The sequence below is a fragment of the Lonchura striata genome, chromosome 8 (genome assembly GCF_046129695.1).
Source record: "Lonchura striata isolate bLonStr1 chromosome 8, bLonStr1.mat, whole genome shotgun sequence".
Taxonomy (NCBI): Eukaryota; Metazoa; Chordata; class Aves; order Passeriformes; family Estrildidae; genus Lonchura; species Lonchura striata.
In genome coordinates, this window is record NC_134610.1 from 7,316,611 (window position 1) to 7,334,093 (window position 17,483).

At 43.0% G+C, this 17,483-nt stretch overlaps 1 protein-coding gene across 1 annotated transcript in view; it reads left to right on the forward strand.

The window, feature by feature from the left end:
- NCKAP5 (NCK associated protein 5) overlaps nt 1–17,483 on the forward strand; it is a 220,590-nt gene that overhangs the window by 21,116 nt on the left and 181,991 nt on the right. Inside the window, exon 2 of the mRNA XM_077784917.1 lies at nt 4,399–4,462. Within this exon, the coding sequence (XP_077641043.1) occupies nt 4,460–4,462 (3 nt within the window). The 5' untranslated portion in view covers nt 4,399–4,459. The remainder of the gene's footprint in view (nt 1–4,398; nt 4,463–17,483) is intronic.

Below are 17,483 nucleotides of genomic sequence, written 5' to 3' on the forward strand. Positions count from 1 at the left end.
GTCAATCTTCTGTTTGCTTTTTATCCATGAGAACAAAGTATTTATTAACCTTGTGAATCTCACAGCAGTAGAGTGGAAACTTGGCTGGGATTTCACTGCTCCAAAACAGCCTCCAGAAGGCATGGGAGGACTCACTGGAATATGGCTTGGCCACTGTGCTTGGCCACAGTCACCAACAACAAAAATATGTTCGTTGTATTTTCAAAACTTGACACTGTCAGTGGTGATTTTATGGCTTTTCAAATAGTGGAAGTTATGAGATGACAGGGAAGGGTGGGCTTCACTTTGTGGTACAGGACTGATCGCTTCTAATGAAATTGCTTCAGAGTGAAAAATTCCAAGACAGGATGAAACATGAAGGAAACACATTCCTGCTCTTGAATAAAAAAAGGTGGGTAAAGAAACAAATTTGTAACTTGGGAGCTTCATACCTATTGAATTTTGTTGTGCAGAGGAACAGGAAAAGTTTGAAAAATAGGAAAAGGAAAAGTTTGAAATTTTTGTCAATATTGACACTTGTCAAAAATGTAAGAACTATCAATGCATTCTGCAAGGTTGTGGGGCTGATCAGGACAGGAAAAACCAGTGTCAGGGTGGACAGGGTGGATGGTGCCCTTCTCCAGGGGATAATGGGGCTTAAGGTTTGCTGAAGTATTAACTTTTTCAGATGATGTTCCTAAGATATTTTCCATTCTTTTTGCGACTTGACTGTGTTCTTCATTAAAGAGAAAATTACATTTCATCATTAAAACAGTACTTAATTACTGTTTACCACTGAAAATACATCCTAATTCTGTATAGCTTAGGTCTTGGCAAATGGATATATTTCAGCACAATTTTACTTTATTCAGAAGCTAATTTAAGTAATATCTTTCTTTGTTAGATGGAGATGCAAAGCCCTATATCTGGCAGTTTCTGAATCCGAGGTTTCTAAATAAAAATGAAGATCAGTGTTTGGGAAGCTGAAGTAGACTGCTGGAGATTTTGGGTTTATTGTATCAATGTACAGTAGCAATACAAAAAGAACAACTGAGAAAAATAGAGTCTTTCATGGACCCAGTGCAGCTTTTATTGTGGCACTTGATCTGAGGATCTGTGTTACCACACCAGGAGGAGATCAGCATTTGTTCAGAGCTCGGGGTTTGTGCCTGACTTGACTTCCCTGCCTCGGTCCTGGCGGATGGGGAGAAGCTGGAGCAGCTCCGTGGTGGAGCCCGGAGCTGCTCTGTCACCTGATGCAGAGCTCCTTTTGTCTGGCAGTTGGGTGACTCCAGCCTGGTGGGAAAGGAGAGTGAAGGAGAGATTTTAGTGTAAGGAGAGTTCCCAATATGCAGAATTATTTAGCATGTTTGTGTTTTTCTTGGACTAAATGGGCTTTCCTCAAACTGCTGTTTTTTAGAACAAGCTACTGCAATACCTACCAGTGATACTGAGATTTGAAATGTATCTTTCTTCCACGCACACACTGACTACTTTTGTGCTTGGTTCCATCTGGTAAGGATATAATTAAATCCTTGTTTGGCTTCTTTAATTATTTCTTTGCAACGTTTTTGGCTGGGAATTTTGCCACTTACAATACAAATATTCAAAGCTTAGAGCATAAACTGTGCTTTCAAAAAGCATTTTTGTAAACCTTTTGTCATTTGGAGGCTTTTCAAAAGAGAACATGAGACCTCCTCAATGAACATCTTTTAATTTTTTAAATCCCAAGAAAAGATTTTGTTTCCTTGCAGGTTGGCTGTAGTTGCTAATTAACTTTGTTAGTTTAATATGCTATAGGAATGAAACATGCTTGATTAAAAATAAATAAAACCATATAGCAACAAAGTGATGCTACTGTTTTTTCCTGTTTAAAAGCTAAGATTAAAAAATGAGATTAACTTTGAAGCTGCATGTCAAATGTTCTTTGCATTTGAAATATCTGAAAGGCTAAAGCAGCTAAAATCTTCTGGTTTTTGCAACTCAATCATAGTAAAATGCATATTCAGTCCTAACACCATGTTAAAAATGGGGGCTGAGAGTAGTCACTGAAGGTGCTGCCTGAATCAGAACTGACTGAGATGGTGGGTAATAACATGAGGGTTTATTTGGTCATCCTCTAGACATGAAGGTCCTTGTTTTTTCCTGTCATCTATCTCATATGGAAACTTCCAACACTCTAAATTAGTTTTAAATGCTGTCGGCACGTTCCTTGCCCTGCACACCGGCGTGTTTGTGTGGAGGTGGTGGGAAGTGGCTCACCATGGGCCGAGTGCATCCCTGACAAAGCTCCCTGGAACAGGCTCAGGGATGCCTGTGGTCCACAGGCACGCTGAGCTTCTGCCCAGAGGAGGGAAACCAGCTGCATGGTCTGGCTGTGGGTCCACAGCTCCTTCACCTGGGGAATGCAGGTGGGAGGGAGGAAGCAGGAGCACAAAGATTGTTTGCCTCAAGGATGACTATTTGTAGACACTGTTGGAAAAGTGTGTGCCCACTGTGGCACTTTTTTCCCCTCTCCTACATAATAGGTTTCTTTTTCATTTTCTGCTATTGAAAAGCGGTTGTGTTCCTAACAGCAGCAATGCTATAAACCAAGTTAGAGAATGCCAGACTTTGCTGTCCTTTGCTGGGAAAATTGCTAAGAAAACCCTTTGGGGATCTCAGCCAGGATCCCCACCCAGATAGGGCAGACCTGGCATTGATGGAGGAGCCTTCTTTGTGAATCGACCTTGAGTGAAATTTATTCTCATAGAATTCCAGAAATGTGTAAGTGATTCCATGCTGAAGTTAACATCGAGTGAGGGAAGTAGGAGTATTCCTGATGTAGGAGACATAGTTAAATAAATCTCTCCTGACCACTGGCAGGAAGTGTATGGAGGAGTGGTTTGTGTGGGGGGGTTGTTTATTCTACCCCCACCCCCCGCATATTTTCTCATAAAATATCTTTAGGCATTTGTTTTGCAATTAAAAGGTCAAAACCTCCTCAAAGGGAATACTTGCTTTTTCCACTAGAACATATTAGGGCACTGAAGCAGTGCAAAAATGCAAGGGGCTATTTCCAGCAGATGAACTAAATCCTAAAAATAGGATTAACCAGTTTTATAATTTGCCTGTGATAGTATCTGAGCAAGGAAGGGGGGAGTGTTACGTGTCTTTTAGAAGATGAGTTTAGGACACCTGTGTTAAGGCTCTTGATACTGGACTAATGCCCCTTCTCAATTTTCCATAATTTTTCACATGTGCCAAAGAAGGTGGAGAACACAAACATAATTTCTATAGGGCTGTGGCTGTATCATCTTCAGCTTGTCCTGGTATTCAGTGGTTTCAGCATCACTCCTGTTTACAGATCAGGGCTTTGGCAATGCTTGGTGCTAATCTGATACCCACGATGGTTGGCTGAATGCTGAGGGGTGCAGTGAGCACGTGGGGTGCTCAGTGACCAGCACAGAGACTCAGCTTGAGCACCACATCTCCTGCAGGAATGGAGAGGGGGGCCTGGTGCACTGACCCACACTGAGCTGTGCCTGAGTGACAGGAGTGCTGCCATTCCACAGGAATTAGGCAGGCACGTGCAGATTTTCCTCATCAGGAATGGTTCCTGAGAATTTAAAGGCTACTTTTTTTTTCTGCAAGTTTGAGAATGAAATACCATAGAGCAGTTAGTTTTCCATGCTGGATGAGAGTGACCCAGTCAATGGTAGGAGCATTTTCACAGCCTGGGTCCTACTTCTGCCCTGGCTTGGCACCTTTGCGGGTTTTTGGGGGATGGAGTTTCCCCATGCCATACAATGGGAAATTATCTTTCCTTTTCTATGTAAGCTAATCACTACTTTTCATTTCTTTCTTACAACTTTTCAGTGTACTTGAAAATGTGTTGTGGTTGCCAAATCCTTAATTAAACAAATTACTTACTAGTTGAGTTGAGCCAAACATTTGTATAAGGATCTTATATGAAAAAATGCTAATTAAAAAAATATAATAATTCAGCGGTTGCAAAATGCATCACAATGTATTTATAAATAGAATAGATGTTTTAAATTTCAATTTTATGCATGTATTTATTGATGGTGCAACAGCCTTCTGGCATTTGTTAATATGGTGCAGAATAAAGCTGATGTGCAGGGCTGAGGGAGAATAAATAACACAATCTGATTTGCACAGTCTGTTTCCATATCACAGGCATGATGAGCTACTTTGTTGTTTGAATGAAGCAAATGATGTTTGGATTCAGCTGATTTATTGACAGCTCTGTCAGACTGCTCCGAAATGAAATAATAACACAACCACCAAATCCTGCAGGGGAGCCCAGGGGGGAGAGCGGGGCCTGCCGGGGGTTACCCCAGCGATGTGCAGGAATGCTGCCCCTTTTGGGGGAGCAGTGGAGAAGGAACTGCTACTCACAGGCTTTTCTTTCCTCAGGGAGAAGCTGTGTGTGGCTCGGCTGCAGCGGGAAGTTGCCCAGAGTAAGAGCGAAGGAGCCATGGTAAGCTGTGCCTACTCGCTGCTTTGCAATTCTTGTCCTACTCAGGCACATTTGGTCTGGCTGAAGGTGGTCACCAGAGCATCCAAGCTGCCTTGGACACAACCAAGGGTTGCCAATTTATAAATTCATAAATTTAAAAATTATAAGTTCATAAATATGAGGAAAATCAAGGCTTGGCTTCCTTGAAAAAGCCATGGGAGAGAAAAGCTGCTTCCATTCCTCATTGGAATTAGAAGCAAGGCACGGAAAGGCAATTTCATATCAAAAAGCAGTAGATTTACTTTCCTGTTAAATCTTAGCTAACCACAGAAAAAATGAAAGAACACAAGCATAGAAGCTTAGAAAAACCCCTCAATCTGATCATTTTGTATATCATGTAATGCTCCTTATATCTTCATTTTTCATGTACCAGTTCATGAGATTAGCCTTGTGAGCAAAAGATGAAATGGCAGATTTTTAGTTGATCACAAACCTCTATTTATAGAGTGCCTTAGCTCTTCAAGACAATTTTCTTTGTGAGCCAACATGTGCTGAGTGTGCTTAATTGCTTAATATCTGAGGAGCTGTTTCCATCTGTTAAGGAGTTTGTTTGTCCCTATCTTCAGATAAAATGTCTTAAGCTTCCATGGGATAAAGCAGACTTGTTCAAAAACCATAAAATCCAAACTATCTTCTTGAACATACATGGAAGTGCCACTGATCTGAGTGAGTTGCACAGTTGTTTGTGAAAGGCTTTGGTGGTCCCAAGTTTGTTTAACTTTGTGGGGAGCAGCTGTAGCAGGTCTCTGGGGAGGGATGCTCTGTGAACTGTGTGATGCAGGATCCTTAAAGTCTCACCTGCCTCCAGTGAGTGCTATTTACAAACCTTTAGTGATTAACACAAGGAGGTGAGGTTTGGAGGGACCTAAGTGACAGGTGGGAGAAACCAGCTCTGGGTTCATTGCTCCCACCACAGCCCCAGATGTGCCAGCTCAGCTGTGGGAGCCATTGCCCTCTCCCATCCCAGCACCATCCGGATGTTCCTGCCCTTGGGGTCTGCAGTGGGGTTGGGCTGGCCACAAGGAGACTTTGAGATGGGGTTTAAGCAGCTGGGAAGCCTGGCCCGTGGATAATGTGTGAGAATGGGCACAGAAGTCCTGGAGGAACTGAAGAACAAACTTTTATCAGGTAAAGTTGCAATGCAGGAGTCTGTGACTGAGATTAAACTCCTGCTGCTCCGGGAGGATTTTTGCCAGAGGAAGAATGGCAAAGATCCGGCATTGGATTTGCAACTGCATTTTGGTTTTCAGTGTAAATAAATGTCAAAATCTGGGAAGAACTGTTTACTCTATTTGAAATATTTCCTTTATTTTTTTTTAAACTAGCATTCCCTTGGAGGCATAGCAGTAATATAATATATTGAGTGTAAAACATACTTAGTGGGATAATCCAAGACTATATGAAATGAGCAATACTGATTCACCTTCTAGAGCTGGTAAGGCTTTTGGTATGTGCACCCACGCTGTGGTCTCCTCTCTTGCCTGTCAGACACTTCTTTTGCCTTTCACTATGGGTTTGTGGATCACTTCTGTCTGCTAACCAGGGTGTAATTTTGTATAATTTGTTGAGAGGCCAAGTGCTGTAACCCATTAGGAGCTGACAGGTAGCTCTCTGGGGGTGCAGTCTTCCCCCAAGGTAAATACTGGGTAGTTTTTTCCCCCTCTTCCCTGAGGGGTAATATGCACAATTATCCTGCAACTAGAGCCGAGAGCCAGCGCGCCTGTAGAGACGTTGCTTTGAAGCAGTTGATGTATGGAAAGTTCTTTGTGTCTCAGAGCTCAGAGCTGGTCATTTTAATATGAAACACAGCAGTCATTAATTAACATTAATGAACTTGCGGGGCTGTGAGCAGCAAGGGTCCAGGGGCTGGAGTATTTGAACCCAGGGGAGGCCAGGGATTAAGGAAGTCGCGGAGCCGCGTTCCCAGGGCGAGGAGCCGGCTGCGCGCCCTGGCTTTGGAGCAAACACTTCACAAACGCTCCCAGCGAAATTTCGGCGAGGGATTCTGGGCGAGCAGCCCCTTGGCAAGCGGCGGGGCTCCCTCCTGAGCAGTGATGCTGCCAGCAGCCTGCCCGCAGGGTGCCCAGCCCTGTGCTGCTCTTTTGGTGTGATGGGCATCCCCCGGGCCAGCGGGCTGGGCAGGGCCAGCAGCCAGCCCAGGGCCTGGCTGTGCTGGCACCGGCTGCCACTCGGCATCAAAGCAGGGCATCCCGCAGCCTCCCTGCCAGTGACAGGCCCCAGCTTTATTTAATCACTCATTAGCTAATCGCCTTCACTCGCCCCCGTTTTCTTTTTGTTTGTTGTGCTGGTTAGGTTGGCGTGGAGGAGCCAGCTCCTTTGGGAAGGGCGCAGGTGACAGCGCGTGGCACCTTTAGTGGCACCTCCCGTGCCTCGCTCGTCTCGTGGAGGGCATTTCTTGCAGTGTGAAACAAGGCAGGCAGCACAGGGAGCTGCCCTGCCTCCTGGGAGCTATGCAGGCCATCACACAAGCCTTTGGCAGGCTGGCACCTCATGCAATACCCACTAGCATTTTCTGCTTCTTTAAAAAAAAAAAAATTATTTGGGTTTTGCTGTCACAGATAGGTCACAAGGGTAAAAGGTGACCACTTCATGTAAAACATGCTCATTGTAAGGGTGAGCAGAGCAGGGAATGTGTGCCTTGTCCCTGTGGGTGCTGGAAGGATGTGGGGCAGTGGGTTTTCCCTGTCCTTCCCACTCGAGTTCACCCAGAACCCCTGCAAGGGAGACACACACATAACACCAGTGACTAATGAACACAAAGCATGTGCTGCAGAAGCTGCTGACACTGTGGTGGCTTTGCTTACAAAACAGGTCTGTGCATCTGTAAACATCTGGTGATGGAAGGGATGCACACAAGGAGAGGTTTTCCTGAGGCTGAAGAGCAGTCGGCGTGTGCTGTGTGGGACCCACAGCACTCCCAGAAAGAATTGGGCTTTTGATATTGTCCCAGAGTCGCAGTTTTCCTGACTGATTTGTTACTGGAAGGTACTACAGAAGATGAAGACACTTCATTTCAAGATAAATGTTTATCACCAAAACCATACAAGTAATTTGTAATGTGTTTTTTCCATATGTCTGTGTGGAAAATCTGGTACCTCATTGTTGGATTATGTGGATTTAGGATTTATTTGAATTGTGAACTGAATAATTCAAGCTGAATACCTGGCAATTGCTCACGTTTCTTTATTTTATGAACCACCATCAGTAAATATTGATTGTTCACTATCAAAATGTGGAGTTACTGCAAATCCCTCCCTTGAAAGTTCCAGCAGCACTGAGCCAGGATTGTTTGGTTCTTCCTGTCACTCGTGGTCTTTTATTTCATAGTCTGCATATTCACAATTTTCTTAGTCGTGTCTCTTCTGACTCATCAAGGATGGCTCTTTGTGAAGGAAATTGAGATGATCAGTTCATATGTGTACACTTCTCCTTGCATTTGATGGGGACTGTGCAGGTGTCTGTAGTGACAGAGATCCCATCTTTAAAATAAGCAGCTTTCAAAGCAAATCACAAGTTTATTTTAAAACATACTGAAGGCTGAAAATCACGCTAGTCATCAAAGTATTTTTTATATCTTTGAAGTGCATGAATTTGCACCTTTGGACACAAAACATGACCAGGAAAAGTGTTCATTGTTGTGAAATTTTCTTAACAGTAAACAGTGCCAGGTTAGAAAAAATTGAGAAAAATTTTGCCACACTTTAACAGTAGAGGTCTTGTGGCAGAGTAAGTGTTTTAGCAGTAGTTTAAAAGCCTAAAGTGAACCAAAAGTATATACAATTACATTAAAGTTTAATAATTACCCAGAATTTTTTTTCTGTTACATTTTTTTATTTGATACCCTTATTTGTATCTGTGCTATACAGTTTTGTTAGTTTGTTCTTTCCATGCAAGTCCTTTAGTTCAACTCTTGTTTTCCATTAGTTCAGTGGCCTGTAACCTACATGAAAGAAATTGTAGCACTCTGGCAATTTAGCTGTGAAGGTTAAAGTGGGGTGCTTCTGCCTTTTATATCTACATGGGTTTCACTTAGGGTGGGCCCTGGGCTCTGATTTACCATGTGTCCTGCTGCGCCTTTAAGTGATGCAAAGTGATTATCATGGGCTCTTCCTGGTACCCGTCTATTCCACACCTGCACCCTTTTGTTGAAAACACACCATGTTAAGTGAATGTGAGCTCCCCACTGAATAGGTTTTCACCCTCCGGTAATCCTTCTGCATTAGATTGATTTATGAATGTATCAGATTCTTTGTTAGCATGTAAACCACTAATTAATTTAAAGCTCTCTGTGGAAAAATTAAAGCCCTGGTTAAGGCTTTCAACAGGCTCAGATGGTGCTAATAATGGAAAAACAAGTTATATTAATGAGTTTTGATGTGATCAGCACAATTCTTGCTTTACAAACAGTTTTTGCAGTAAAACAGTGGAGGCTGCAGGTTTTTAAATAAAGAGTGGAAGAAGTAAGAAAGAAAAGGCTTAAAAAAACTCAGAGTCAGTAACATGTCCCATTATTATAAGGAACCGAGTCACTTTTGCTTGTTACAACTTTCTTAAATGTAGTGGATTTAGATATATGTAACAGCCTCTTCAGAAACCACGGGAAGTGCAAACCACTCTTGTTGCCAGATTGAAACGTAAATTGTAATCAGCTTTGAGAAGATCTGCCTCTTCTCATCAAGCGCTGCCAAACTGGAGTGTTCACATGGAGATGGATGTGTTGAAGTGCAGAAAAGGTCTTGACTGAAATTGCATAAAATCAGCTGAAAGTTTGACTGTGTTCTCAGCTTTACCAAATTACCCAGGGGTTTGTAATGTATTTTCAGTAATTTGCTCTTTATTCAAGTTCAGTCTTTGAGCATGGGTGCTAGTTTTTTGGTGAGAAGAAAGAGACCATACCCCAGCTTGATGGTGCTTTGTTGAGCTGAGTGGAATGAAGATAGAAAGCAAAATCTTTTTTTTTTTTTTTTTTTTTTTTTTGTTTTTTTTTTTTTTTTTTGTTTTTTTGTTGGTTTTTTTATATTCTTGTAGGAAGTTGAAAATGCACGGTTAGAGAGGCAGCCTGTGATTGTAGGAAATTGTGCCTCTCCTGGGAGCTGCATTTACCTCTCCTGGTGCTCAGCTCCTCCAGGGCACTGAGACTCAGGCCATCACCCTGTGGTCAGCTCCACAGCTGACACTGATGCTGCCCCATTAATCAGCTACAGGGTCAGCGTGCTCAACTCCCAACATCTGCACTATGTGCCAGGTTTTTAGTGAGGAGGGGAATGCTCAGGTTGCTTTTGAGCCTGGGTGTTGCAGATGGCAGCACAATGCAGAGGCGCTCGCTGTCACTGGCGTGATGAATCCTGCCATCCCCTCTGGCCGTGGGGAAAGCTGCTCTTGCAGAGGCACCTGGGTCATTTTAAAATAGAGGATATTTAGTAATAAATGGAGTGTTAAAGATGAGGTACGAAAGGCTAAATGTTCTTTCCCACCTTCTGGGTCCTTATGTTCTAGGAAAGCATCTATCTGCGCTTTAATTAGAAAGTAGCAGAGAGAGAGAGCCAAAGTAGCTGTTTTGAAATGTCTCATTGAATATAAAATACCCTAAGCCAGAAAGAAGCAATCTGACCCTCATGCTGCCCTCTCTGTGAAGCTGTGTATTTATGCACAGATAGCCCTGCTGTCTGGCTCCTTTTTCTGAGAAACTTCATCATACAGCCTTCATGGAAACTCAGTGACATTAGTAGCAGCTTTAGCATCAATAATGATTATTGAAATTCTTTACAAGCCTGGTTTAATGCTCCTGGACCTCATTAGTTTTTCATACTTCATTAGGCCAAATGTCCTCATTCACAACTTTGCAGTTTTATCTTCAGTGGTTTTAAAATACAACCTTATGTACTGAGTACCTTTCATTGTTTGCTTCAAATTTGCAAATACGTATTTGCAAATATTTTGAAATTCTGTATTTTAAAGACATTATGAATTTAGGTATTCTATATGAGTTAAGTAGCTGACACTTTCAGCAGTCATTTTCCAACGAGAGTCTGATTGCCTCTGCTCAGAGCTGGCCGCCATTTGAAGCATGGGTTACTGTGGGGCAGACAATGAGTTCCAGAGTGCAGTTTATCCAGTGTGGTTTATCCAGAGTTCAATTTATCCAGGTTCCAGGGTGCGGTTTATCCAGCGTGGTTTATCCAGGGTTCGGTTTATCCAGGTTCCAGAGTGCGGTTTATCCAGCGTGCTTTATCCAGGGTTCGGCTTATCCAGGTTCCAGAGTGCAGTTTATCCAGCGTGCTTTATCCAGAGTTTGGTTTATCCAGGTTCCAGAGTGCGGTTTATCCAGCGTGGTTTATCCAGGGTTCGGTTTATCCAGGTTCCAGAGTGTGGTTTATCCAGCGTGGTTTATCCAGGGCTTGGTGTATCTAGGTTCCAGAGCGTGGTTTATCCAGGTTCCAGAGCATGGTTTATCCCAGGCAGTTTATCAGGGCTTGGTTTATCCAGGGTTCAGTTTATCCAGGTTCCAGAGTGTGGTTTATCCAGGGCTCAGTTTATCCAGCATGGTTTATCCCGGTTCCAGAGTGCAGTTTATCCATCGCAGTTTATCCAGGGCTCAGTTTATGAAGGTTCCAGAGCACAGTTTATCCAGGGCTCCGTTTATCCTGGTTCCAGAGCACAGTATCCATCACAGTTTATCCAGGGCTTGGGTTTATCCAGGTTCAAGAGTGTGGTTTATCCAGCATGGCTTATCCAGGGCTCCGTTTATCCTGGTTTCAGAGCCTAGTTTATCCAGGGCTGGGTTTATCCCAGTTCCAGAGCGTGGTTTATCCAGGGCTGGGTTTATCCCGGTTCCAGAGTGCGGTTTATCCAGGGCTCGGTTTATCCTGGTTCCAGAGCGTGGTTTATCCAGCATGGTTTATCCAGGGCTGGGTTTATCCTGGTTTCAGAGCGCAGTTTACCCATCGCAGTTTATCCAGGGCTCATGTTATGCAGGTTTCAGAGCACGGTTTATCCATCGCGGTTTATCCATCGCGGTTTATCCAGGGCTCGGTTTATCCAGGTTCCATAGCGTGGTTTATCCAGCATGGTTTATCCAGGGCTGGGTTGATCCCGGTTCCAGAGCGCGGTTCATCCAGCGGGCTCCAGGGTGCCGAGGGATTCCCTGGATTGCTGCGCAGCGCTGCCGGCTCCGGCCGGGCGCTCCCCGCTGCCGCCAGCAGAGGGCGCTGCAGCCACGGGAAAGGCGCCGCTGGAATTCCCGGGCTGCGCTCGGCTCCCGCCGATCCAGAGGCAGCGATGCTCCACCCGCAGCTTCCGCGGCGTTCGCCGGAATCACCGGCTCGGAAAGACCAGCACTGTATCCAGAGGAGCAGAAATAAGCTTTTCCCCTTCAGCTGGAACTCACCGAAGTGGTATCTCTCTCTTCAGCAAGTATTTAGTCAGCGTAAAAAAAAAAAAAAAAAGTCAAACAGAATTATGTAAAAATCACTGAACACGGGGAAAAAAATACAACATCAAAATGCATTTATATAAGGTCTGAAAGTAAAAGAGAGGCAAGCTGTAGAGAGCATGTCATGTTGGCTGAACTGCCCTCCAGTAGAAATTGCCATTTCTAGATAACAAAGGGGATGTGCAAGTACAGAAAGGGCACGGACAAGCTCTTAGCATCCACCGGTGGACGGAGTATCGGAGTGGCAGTTGGCTCCAGCGGGAAGCAAATCCTGCTTTATGACTGGAAGCAGATGGATCCTGCTCTAGGCAATACCTCACTGCCTAATGGGAGTGATGTGCCCATGCACTAATAACAGTGAATTGGAGACATTTTCATATCAAAGGTTAAGCTCTGCAATCCTGAGCTCCTCCAGGCAATGGCGGGAGTTGACTCAAGTAAGCCACACACTCGCTGGATTAATATTTTTGCAAAGGTGACCTGAATAGGGCCACCAATCTGCAGGCTGAAAAGGCAGAACATTTCTGGTCTGGTTTTAGCTCATGCAAAAAAGGGATCTCAGGTAGGACTGGATTAGTCACAACATCTAAGGATGAGGAAGAACAAAGGTGAATGTGTGCACTGGGACAACAGTTTTAATGCAAACTAGGAAGGTACATTTATACAAATTAATAATAGTGAAACTGCTGTTGTATACTTGGTGTTGCAACTTTGTTCTTGAAGTATCTGGGGAAATTAGTATGTTACAAGAAGTAAAAAAAATTTACAACAAGTAAAAGATAGATTTTTGTTGGTTCTGATTTGTTTGATTTATTTTTTGGTGGCCAGTAGTTAAATTATTACTGTGGAATTTATAATACCAGCAATTGCTTCTGTAAAAGGTGTGGCTCTGTTGTTAATTTGGGGAACAGAGGAAAATCCATTAATTTATCTTCTTAAGACTTCTTTTTAATTTTATTTTTTAATTAAAAGTTTTGATTTTTTTTCCTTGCATGGGGCAGAAAAGGTTACCAGGAGGGAGAGAATGTTCCTGTATAAGGAAGGACAAAATTTATATATCAAGAGTTGGTCAGTTGTGCTACTTCTAATAATTTCCCATTTATTTAAATTCATACAGTGTTCTTGGAGCTTGTTCTGTGAAGTGCTGACCCTTGGAATGAGTCAGCTTAAGCAGTGCTTTAAATTGCAAGTGAGAGTACAAACTCCTTACTGCAACAAGTCTTTGTTCAGCATCCAGCCCATGGAGCCCTGATCCATTACTGCTCCACGGCACCAAGAGAGCAGGGTAAGGTTCTGCTGGCTTGTCAGCTCCCTCTGGGCACTGACACAACAGAGGTATATATATAGAAAATAATCTGCTGGGGGTGAATAAAAGAGAGACAGCAGAAACTGGGAAAAACTCTTGGCCCATTTCTGACCACTGAGCACTTTGCAAGTACACAGGAAAACTATTTACAGCTCATCTGAAAAAGATTTGGACTTTATATTTTGGACAGTATTCTTTGTGCCATTAAGTCCCATGAGCTTTTTTGTTGTTTTTGTTTTTTCTTGGCAGAGCATAATCACATCTCTCTGCAACTTCTGTCCAAGATTTAAAAGAAATATTAAAACTTAGTAAGGAAGTAGTGTCTTCCTGTGCTAAACCTATTTAGCTTTGTACAGATTCATATAATTCGGGCAACTGTGATTATTCCTGTCCTTTCCTTCCCAAGTCCAGTTCTCATAAACTTTAATTCAGTTTTTGCTTTGTCAGGAATTTCCTTTTACATACTTTTTGTTTGTTTTGGCTCCGTGTCCATTGCATTGTGATAAGGCATCTTTTGACATTCTCCGGGATCTTTCATAATGAAGATGTCATGACACAGTTTTCCAAGTCTGGAACTGGTGATCAGACTTGCTTGCATGTCCTGCAAGAGGAGACTGTCTAGACTGTGGGAATGACTGTGATGTTTGGATTGTGTTATTTCCATACCGCTTGGCATGATGCACTCTCTAGTTAGTCTGGAAATTAATGACAGTGCCAGGCCTGGTGCAGGGCCTTACCTGGCTGTGAAGTGGCTTTTCTTCCTTCTCCAAACTACATGGAAAAGTTGTGCCTTTCTGTGTAGTACCTTGCTGCGTGACTGTAAATAACCAGGTGCTTAAATCCCTTCTTCACTACATTCATTAATGGTCGTGTTCCTTAACTTTGGTGTCCTGCAAGGCCTGTAATTACCTTTGCCACCTAAATCCTTTATAATCTTGGAAAATATTAAATTTCTGATGTAATGTGTAAAACAAGCTTTGCTCCGACTCTTCTGCTGTTTGTTTGCCTGTGTGGGTAGTGAACTCTTTGGGGAGGAGGCAGGGTCTTCTAAATAGTGCTGGTTGATGGTTGGATCCTGGAGTGCTGGTGTGCCATGAACAGTCACAGCCCAGGGGCTTGGAATGAATTAGTGAGAGGGGATTTGGCTCAGTGTGTGCCCTTCACACCACTGTCATTGTGTAATTACATCTTTATGATGCACATTGTGATTGGCATCCATGGTGACATTACTTATTTAGAAATACTGAGTGCTGGGGAAAAATCATTACCTCTTGGGAACATCCTGTTCCTGGTGGTAAGGATTAAAAAGTGCCCCGTGGCAGTGGCTGGCACAGTTTTCCATTTAAGAAACTTTTTCCATGGATGTCTCTAGAGGAGCAGGTCAGAATTTCCAGGTGCTTGTTGGAAATCTTGAGTTATGTACTACTTCCTGATGTCATTCATAATTAACCACCTAAAAAGGGAAAACCTGTGATGTAGGAGATATCGTCAGAAAACACATGCACTAAGTGAGAAGTTGAAAATTATTTTCATACTAAAACTAGCCTTTGAGAGTTGCCAGCTCTCATAGTCTAAAGGCAGGTTTCCAGTGCTTGTATCTTCCATCAGTGGATAAGGGAAACCTGTTCACAAACAAATGGGAGGAGATAAATGGAAGTGAAGGTGTGAAGACTGCAAGTGATCTAACACACATCAGAAGGAAGAGCTTGAGAAGGAACATGAGCAGGTGAGCAGAAATACTCTTGTGAGCCACAAGGAACAAGAATATCAGCTCTGAAAATGTGTTTAATGTTTAAAGGGGGATAGGCAGGAGAAATTTTTCTTAGTTTTGCTCTCTCCATGTAGCTACTGGCTTACAGCTCGATGGGTGGGCAGGAGCAGGACCAGCATTGGTCCGTGGCATTGGTTCCCATAAACCCACAGCAGCTGAGCTGAACCAAACCCTTGTGCACCTGATTCCCAGGAGCCCAGCTCTGCTTGCGTGGTCATTTGCTGTGTGGGTGGTTCTTCTCAGCCCCATTTAGCCAAGTTTGGTCATAATTCTCCTGTATTGAATTTGATGTCAAACTTGATGGCTTGAGTGAGTGACAGGAGTGGTTTGTTTTAGTAATATATTGCAGGAGTCCCCAGAAGCACTGGGGAAGAGCAAATTTCCTGTTCTGCAAACGTGCAGCAGAATTTATTTCTTGTCAAAACTTAAAGATTATAAAATTACAAAGAGCTTCATATACCTTGTGCCCAGTGGGCTGTACCCAAACTGGCATGGCTGGGATTCAGGAAGCCTCTAAATCCTTGCTGAGCTGCCCTGATTCCAGGCAAAGGGGTCACTCTCCTGCTTTTAAAGTTTCTGCCCCAGTGAAAGACAAAGGAGCTATGTGTGGAAATGATATGAAACTTTAGTGTGCTGGCCAAAATGTACTAAAAAATTCAGAATGACTCTCCTGACTTCTGTTGCAGTGCTCTACATGGTAGAAAATATTCATGCAAAGTCCTGAGTTTTAATTATGTGATTATGTGTTTTATTGTCCAGGAGCAGAACCTCTGCTCAGTCTAATAGCTGCTGATTTTTTTCAACTAAGTGCTGAAGATGGAAGTAGCAGAAGAGGGTAGACCTGCACTACTTGGTTCTAGTAGTTAGTTTTTTTCTGTAGAAAAGGAAAGATATTTTTTCTCTTCAAAAATATCAAGCTAACATTTAAAATTGTCAACACTCACTATTAAGTTGAAAAAGACAGATTGTTATTTTAGGTCATAAATTAGATGTGTATATGACTACATGCAATTAATAGATGAGGATAAACTAAGGTTAAATCCCATAAAACAGATATATCCTGCATAAAAAGATTATTGTGGTAATGAAGACCAGAGAAGTAAGTGTAAGAGTTTTTATATCTGTTTCTGACCTTCAGCTGTACAAATATATCCAGGCTAGTTGTCCTAATAAGGGGACTAAAGGAGTAGAGCATCTAAAGGCTGGCACTTAGAGTTGAGCTGAATTTGGTCTCTGGAAACACAAACAGAAATTCAAATGGACCTATTACTGAAAAGTGATAGTGCAAAATTATATCAGGTGGACACAAAGTCTTTTAGTTATTTCATTTTGACCAGCAAATGAATTAAATACTGCATGAAAAATTGTTTGGTTTTTTTTGTTTTTTTTTTCCATGTTCTGCCAGGTACCAGACTTTCAAACTCAGGCTGGCCCCTGAAAGTTGAGTCAGTTCTTTTGAGTGTGTGTGTTGTCAGCACTTAGATTTTGTAGTGGCAGCTCTGTTAAAAATACCGTAGATATGCCAGCTAACAGAAAAACCACAGTTTTTCCCTACTGCCTATGGCAGTGCCTGCAGGGGTAAATATGGAAAACAGACACATTTGTCAGAAAACAAAAGCAGTAGGACTCTGGAATCCATGCAAGGAACAGCTGAGTAAATAAGGCACCTTTTTTTGCAGTTACTTACCAACCATAAATGGACTCTGTAAGTGGACACAGAAAAACTGTAATAAGTTCTGACATGTTCATGAGGAATGCTCTAAAGAGCCTGAGGAAAAGAAATGCTGTATGGAAAGCTAGCAGCAAAGTAGTGATGCCAGAGGTGTTGAATGTGTCAGCTAAGAAAGGCAAATAGAAGAGTGTGTGTGAAAATGAAATTACTGTTTTATTCCAGACCTGTGGGGGTCTGATGGCACTGCTCACTGCTCTGAGCCACATCTTATGACTGGCATGGTTAAGTTCTACTTCTCTCAGCCTCATAAATTTTCTTTAACCTTAGATCTATTTCAATTAGCTTCTTGGCATCCTATTTACTAGCAGGAAATACAAACACATGAATGAGAAGTGCAGAAAGTGAGGAAGCCCTAACACCCTCCAGCACCAGGGCAAAAAACCACACTCTCCTAACCTGTGAGTAAATCCCAGAGCTCCCTGGAACACCAGAGTTCCAATCTGTTCAAGCCAAATAAAACTCTCAGGAGTGTGGTTTTTCCTGCTGCCTTAACTCCTATCTCACTAGCACAGATCCGAGCGGGAAGCGCTCGCTTCAGCCCCGTGCCCGTTTGTTCTGTGAGCATTCAGTCCTTTAGGAAATAAACCTTTAGGAAATAAACCATTTCTATCATCCAAGGGCCATGTTGGCCAGTGACAGAGGAGGCAGGCACACAGGCAATGCAGATAAGCAGGAGGCATTTAGGATGTGGCTGTGTCCCTGCTGGGGGTTACTGTCACC